At 33.8% G+C, this 7,197-nt stretch overlaps 1 protein-coding gene across 1 annotated transcript; it reads right to left on the bottom strand.

Moving 5' to 3' along the window:
* Positions 1 to 275: 275 nt before the first annotated feature.
* LOC120216942 (small glutamine-rich tetratricopeptide repeat-containing protein-like) lies at positions 276 to 6,622 on the bottom strand. Its single transcript, XM_039214215.1, has 10 exons — positions 6,343 to 6,622; positions 5,174 to 5,397; positions 4,816 to 4,849; positions 4,539 to 4,675; positions 3,113 to 3,179; positions 2,454 to 2,553; positions 1,432 to 1,595; positions 1,125 to 1,171; positions 1,008 to 1,058; positions 276 to 717 (listed from the first exon to the last, which is right to left on the bottom strand). The coding sequence occupies exons 1-10, from the start codon at positions 6,413 to 6,415 to the stop codon at positions 340 to 342; spliced, it is 1,275 nt and encodes a 424-aa protein (XP_039070146.1). The 5' UTR covers positions 6,416 to 6,622; the 3' UTR covers positions 276 to 339.
* Positions 6,623 to 7,197: the final 575 nt, after the last annotated feature.

Raw genomic sequence — 7,197 nt, 5'->3', positions numbered from 1 at the left:
AACGATATTACACAAGCACAATTGCAGTACGTAAATCCCAACTATATAGATTTGGATAGGTTATGTAGTAGCCCTTGGCATGAGCAGTGACGGACTACAACCCACAATCGAAAATAAAGAAACACTCGATAACCCAGCAAGAACCTGAATAGTTCAATCCTTTTGCAACGAATTACAAAATCAGTGATTTGCTATCTCTACTTTCTACAATAACTAAAAAGGTTCATTATATTTTGTCTAAACTACGAAGAGTACCCTTCGTAACTTGCCAAATTGTTAAAACCGATAGCACGGGCCATTAGAAGTTGAAAACAATGGTGTACATGTTTGTGTAGTAGTTTAGTTTGAACCTGATCCTCCATTTCTGTCCTGGTTGTTTCCATGCGGTGGTGTCCCTGAGAACATATCCATCACTGATCTGAAAGCACCACTTAACTCTTCTGGTATTTGCATTTGCTCACCCAAATTCATGCTGATGTTCCCACCTATTCTTAGTCCGGGTTCTTCCGATCCATTCATGTTGACGTCTTCACCTTGTCTGTTTTGAGATGGTTGTCCCTGATATGCACTTGCAGCCATATTCATGAGCATGCTCGCAATGTCTGTCGGAAGGGAACTAGGGTCGAAAGGCATTGTAAATGGAGATGATCCACTATGACTCCTTGATCCAGTTGATTGGTTATTAGATCCTTGATTATTTCGACTGGAACTAGCACCCTGCAAGACGTGTATTAAAAGATGGAAAGAAAATGAGACATTTCAAAGAAAACCCCAATATGACTTATTCAGAAAGGGAAGGGATATTAATATGCAGAAACACAATAAATAATTTCAAAATAACATTCCTTCAAGCAAAATTTATTGAGTAACCGAGTAAACAAAATGTGGTCCCATAATCAAGGGGCTTGAGAAAGTCATATCCAGTCTTTTAGTGTCAAATTGTCAGGTGGTAAACTGATAATGGCTATTATTGCGAGTTATTACAAGCAACTGATAGTTCATATTACCTGATCCCTTTCTGCCCTTTGCTGCTCATCTTTCAATTTCTGCTCAGCTACCTGTATATCAAAACCAGAATGTCAAGATCACAATATCAAAGTAAGAAAAGGAACACTGAAACCTACCTTAATATTTTCTTTCACAGATTCATTGCTTGGATTCAGTTGCAAGGCTGTACGATTCAGATGAAAGAGAGAAAAAAAAGATTAGAAACTACCATGTTTGACAACATAAAGAATTGGTAACCATCAAATCTGTTATTGATATGGGGAAAGAAAATAAAAGGACTTTAAGGAAATGAGGAAGCTATCTTAAAATGTGAATGTAATAAGTCAATCCACACTAAGAGCTAAATGCTTAGAAATGATATCATATATTTGGATACGTTCATAACAGTAATCATGTATAGTTCAGAAATAATTTCTCACCAACCTTTCTTAAACCCTTTCTCAATTGCATCAGCATAGTTGCCTTGAGCATAATATGCTAAACCAAGACGACTGTATGCCTTGCTGTAATTCGGATCAATTTCAATGGATTTAAGACAGTCTCTAATAGCTTCATTATGCATGTGAATTTGAGTGTAAGCAGCAGCCCTGGGAAACATACATCACGGTTCAATTAGACATTACAGTAACACGAAGATGCATGAAAATATCAAAAAAAAAATTTGATAGGAATAGGAGGTCTCATTAAAAACCTCCCTCTTAGTTGGCTCTTGTGAAAGAGGCAACTAGCGGAAGGAGGAAAAGGGTACCTCATTATATTAATAAACCATGATTACATAAGATTACAGCTTACTAAATAAACTGTCTGAAATATAATACAAACCAAAACAACCATAAAGCTCAAACATCAACCAATACCCTCTTTAGCTAGCTTATCAGCCTCCCAATTGCATGTCCTAGGAATCCATCTAACAATAATACCCCTAGCAGAAATTAAGGCCCCAATTTCCCCAACTAAAGTATTGAAAAAAGTAGGGGCAGAAAATGGCATCAAAATCCAGTCAACTGCTGTTTTACAATCTGTTTCTGCAATCAAAAACAAGAAATATGCACCATATCTAAAAGTTACCCAAAGATTAACAAGAACCAAATTTCTAAATCCTAATATCATTGAGACATAATGAATAGAAAAAAAAGTTTACTATTCCTAGAAGTCAAAGGCATTTTTACAGTGTTCAAATCAATGAAACCAACAGTATAACCTAATAGTGCAAGAACAATGTGGCATAGCAGGATAATGATCTTCCATCTTTTGGCAAGAAAAATTAACCACGATAGGTCTAATATTATTTCCCAAAATATACATCATTGAATTCATTATATTTCTTTTCCCTTCCATTCCCTACATAAACACATGTATTTAACACCTAGCTCGAAAAATATAAAAATGGTACATTGAACAGATATAAATATCAAATTATCAGCTTGCGCAAATTATTTCTGTACCGATTACAATAATAAACTGCATTATCATCGCAAAGAGAAACAGCAATAGAATAAAACTCTATTGCATCAGAGTATAGCTTTGATTGCATGGCCCTGTTACCTGAAAGCAAAGACTATAAATTTAGAGCAGCTTTTAAAGAGAATAAACACTGCAAGATATTTATAAAATTATGCAACCAAAACAACATTTATGGTCAGCATATTTACGCTTCTCCAGCAATAGTTATTATTAAAAAAAATTCAGGTGTTGGATTCCTAGGTGACTTTAGGTTTGGTTCATTTGGTGTCAATTTAGGAAGGACCTGTTTCAATATTGGCTTGGTAGGTTTGACAAGTCTTTCAGGTTCATGTTTTCAACATTTTATTCAACAAGGATATATAGTGATTAAGTCACCAAGTAAAAAAATTGTGTTGGATGAATTGGAATTCGAGTGGGCTAATCTGCTAGGGTCTGCTTCTACAGCATCTATTTCATCAACAGATAAAGCACACACAAATTAGACAAAGAGAGAGAAGAACAAAACTATACACATATTAGACAAAGAAAGAAAAGAACTAAACTTTCTCCATCCCTCCAAACAATGATCCCATAAAATAAAGGTTACAAATTTAAAACGCTCATTGTCAACAAAACAAAACAGCACACAATTTTTTATTACCTTGACATTTGAATGTGTCAGCCAGGTTTTTACGGTCAAATGCCCGACAACCAGATCTTTCCATCTCCTAATGTGGAAGAATTAAGATATTAATAAAGGCTCGTTACAGATGCTAACAGATATCTTTAGAGAGTAAAAGTAAAATGTGAGACTAGCCATAAGTTGCAAGAAATTATCTAAACTAAACGAGTATATAATGAAGATCAAGTCCCAAACAGTCTTGATTTAATGATGTGAAAGCAACATGAAGCTTGTATAACTGTAGGATCCAAACTTCCTAACTAGTTCAATGCACTAAAAAGAAAAGATACTGAGAATCCAAACAACATTAATACCCTTCCTCATAATCACATTCCTACACAGCAAAACCACAGAGATTACAAATGCCAAAATTCAGTCGGACGCCATGCAACCGACTAATCTTGCAACCTGTAACTGTTAACTACCTTAGTTCTCCAGTCCAATCAGTCCATACCATAATTTTAAGGCTGGCCTACTGACCTACCTCTCCATCCAAATATTACAAGCAACTTGATCAAGGATGCTTATTTCAGGAGCTTCAATCTAGAATTGGGATTTCACTCTTTCAGTTTCATGAACCATGTATCCGTATGATGATAATACAAATGCATTTGTATGTTTCTCAATATAAGAGATAGCAGAAGCTGGAGTTTGTAAGTGTAAGACTTCAGAGGATGGCCAGTTTGTAAAGGAACGTGTTACTTTAATTCAGAGGAGGAAATAAAGAAGATGTTGTCTGCTCTTGCCCGAGATGTCAAATGTTAAGAAATAAGTTATAAGAGTTTGCTCATATAGTTCTGCGAGGTCAATGATTAAGCTTAACATGATTGGTTTTAACTAAATAATCAGAAGGAATCGCAACAGATTTTCATACTATGATAACTCATTTACGACAAAGATCATTACTGATAAATAAATCCATGCCCTGGTTAAACATTGTTGACCATTACACTCCATCTACTTGGCTATCCTTGGAAACCAGTAATTTATTCATGAAAGACCCCTTTACAGAATTCCCTACACTCTAATTTCTGTTAACTTTCTACAAGGATAGACAGGAAATTTTATTGTTCAATACCTTACCCCTGATTCAGCTATTTGATTCAGCATTAGAGTGTATTCCTTCTGACCTTTCGTACTAAAAATGAGGACCAGAAAATCTTCTTGTGTGACCTAAATCAGGTAATTCAGCTAGACTGCTTTCTGGGTGCAATGATATAATCAAAGCATGGATACGCTATGAAGAAATCTAGCACTTATCCTAAATCCATGGGGCAAATATGAAGATATCTCAAAAAGAACCTTCACATGGTAACAATTAATTTAAGTAACACTAACCGTAAACCAGTGCTAACTAACCATACATCTAGTGTGACAGGTTTAATATACACCAGAGGAAAAATACATTTACAGCATCTTCAAACAAATGAGTAGCTTTATCCAGTTGAGCAGGATCATCATTCCCATCGGGCATGGCTTTAAGAAACTGAATTTTCTCTAGTGCAGCGAAGAATTGCCCAAAGAGTTCGTCCTTAGAGACTCCTGCAAGTTACACTAGTGTCAAATTAGACTTATTTTGTATAACCTAAAAGCATTGAAATAGATAACATAAATGTGACAGATCTCAATCCAATTATTAAAACTCCAAAATATGAAATTATTAGAAAGATATCATGGCATACCTGTAGATTGAGGTTCTTTAGTCCAACTATCCCCCTAATTCATCAAAACCAAGACACCAAACAATTAGAAAGAACTAGAGAAAACATGCTGTCCAAATGCATGAAAAGAAACAAAATAATTGCTACAAGAGAAGAAATGTCCCAGACAGAAACAGGATACCAAACAGCATCCATTTAATGATAAGGAAACTAGAAAAGAGAACCATCCGTAGAGAAAATTTTCCATATTAAATTTTAGAGGACAAACATCATGCCTCAATTAGATTCCAAAGCCAAAATATACTTTAAATAAATTTTACAAGAAAAACGAGTTATCATAAAATACCAGTTTTCATGCCACCCAGGAATTAGCACTTACAAACTCATGGGTAGAAGGTGAAGCAGTAACATTATCAGAAGCCCCCCTGTGACTCATCTCTGATTTAACTTTCTTATCCTCACTTGCATCCAAAGAACTGAATATGTCAATTAATACATCAGGTTTTGCATCATTTATAGAAGCTGAGTTGAGTTTAAATACTTCCACTAAACATTCCCTAGCAACTTCAAGGCCTTCGAGATCAACCCCCGGGGCAGGTTCAACTATTTACAGAAACAGGACTATTATTATAAAATTATTTAACAAGAAGAGAAAACACAGTAAATTAAAAAGTATATGACAATGAAATTGGTGGAAGAGGCTTAAGCTACAGAGAACACAGGAAGTAAAAAAAATTATTGGGTCTACAGGAATTAGTAATAGTAACTGACAATCTAAACAATATGAAGATCTAGAAACATGAACCCCACCCAAAAAAGAACAATAAAATAAATGAGATGAAAGAAAAAGGTAAACTATATAGAATTAGAGGGTGCAAGAAACAAGTAAAATTTGATGATATCAAATGATATTAAAATTTTCCATTTATCAAACAGAATATCAGTCATGCACTGCAAAAGTATCCTCCCACTGTCAATCTTAAAAAGGATGCACACAAAACAAACCAACGAGGTTGCAGCTCTTAAGAAAATGTTTTGCATGTTCACACCACCTTATTTTGCCTAACAATTTAAAGATCAATCAAATTCTATGTCTTCTCCAATTGTAGGATTCTATGATATAATGTCGCACTCTCTAATTTTATTGAAATGTAACAATCACATAATCACACTATTCATTTCTGTCTACACTGAATTGTCGAACGACAAAACTCAATTATTCACACACCTCTTTTCTTTCTAACCCTATAAAATTCCAAGTAACCAAGAAAACTTTAATTCAACACAGATTTTACAGTTGCAACCCCCAAGTTTCCAGAAGAATTAAGTAATCGCGCTTTGCAGAATCCGAAATCAATCAGCAAATGAGCTAAATCCGCTTTTTCATCATATAGAAATAAAGAACAATGCAAAATAAAATTCATTTAAGATATTGCAAAAAGAAGAGAAGAAATCAGTGACAAACTATAATAAGTTAACCTAATTGAATGAGCAAAAATTAGTAAAAATAATCAAACGTGATAAGAGATAGATAAAGAGATATAATACCTGAGTCGAGGAAATCTAAAAAGGATCGAACGATGCGACGAGAGAGGGGAGAATCGGACTTTAATTTACCCATCCAATTTGCAAAGACAGTTTGACCAGCTTCTGCTTTGTTGTGTTTCCGCCAAGGCGTTGGGGACCTCAACCCCTAAAGCAAAATTGAGGAGAAGAAAGCGGTTAACAGTCGGCCGGTTTAGCTGCCGGGTTACCGCTATTCTCTTCTTGTTTGATGCAATCGGATTCTGATTCACTAGTGCTTTCTGGTTTCTAGCCAGAGTTTAAATTAAGAGTCAAAATTAACGAGATCAGATGTTTTTATTTGTGTTTCTGCGGATTTAATCCAAAGCACGTGTTAGATGTCAATTGTTGGCCCATTGGGCCTGGTTTAGATTTAAAAAAAATAGATCGCATCTCATGAATAATTTAATTATTTTTAAATTTTAAATTTTTAAAAAATGTGTTTTTAATAATAAGATTGATTTTTATTAATTATATTAATAATTTATTATTTTTTAATATACTGATAAATGACTTCAGTAATTAAATTTTTTAATTATTTTATAATACTTTATATCCATCATAGATTTGTCAAAAAAATTGTTTTTATACGATAATATAACACATATGCTTTTACCCATTTTACTTTTTTTTTTAAATATAATAAATATAAATTATTTATGTTTTTTTTTTCTAAAAGGTCAGAATATATATATATATATATATATTTTTATTAAGGTAAGTGATTACAAATATGACAATTGTTCTAAATACTTTCAACCATTTGATAATGAACGCACAAGTAGTATTTGTTCTAAATACTCTAAATTATTTGACAATAAACGTCCAATCACCCCTACT

This window comes from Hibiscus syriacus, unplaced genomic scaffold (genome assembly GCF_006381635.1).
Source record: "Hibiscus syriacus cultivar Baekdansim isolate YM2019G1 unplaced genomic scaffold, ASM638163v2 tig00110174_pilon, whole genome shotgun sequence".
NCBI classification, from domain to species: Eukaryota; Viridiplantae; Streptophyta; class Magnoliopsida; order Malvales; family Malvaceae; genus Hibiscus; species Hibiscus syriacus.
This window is presented reverse-complemented; position numbering and strand designations above follow the sequence as displayed.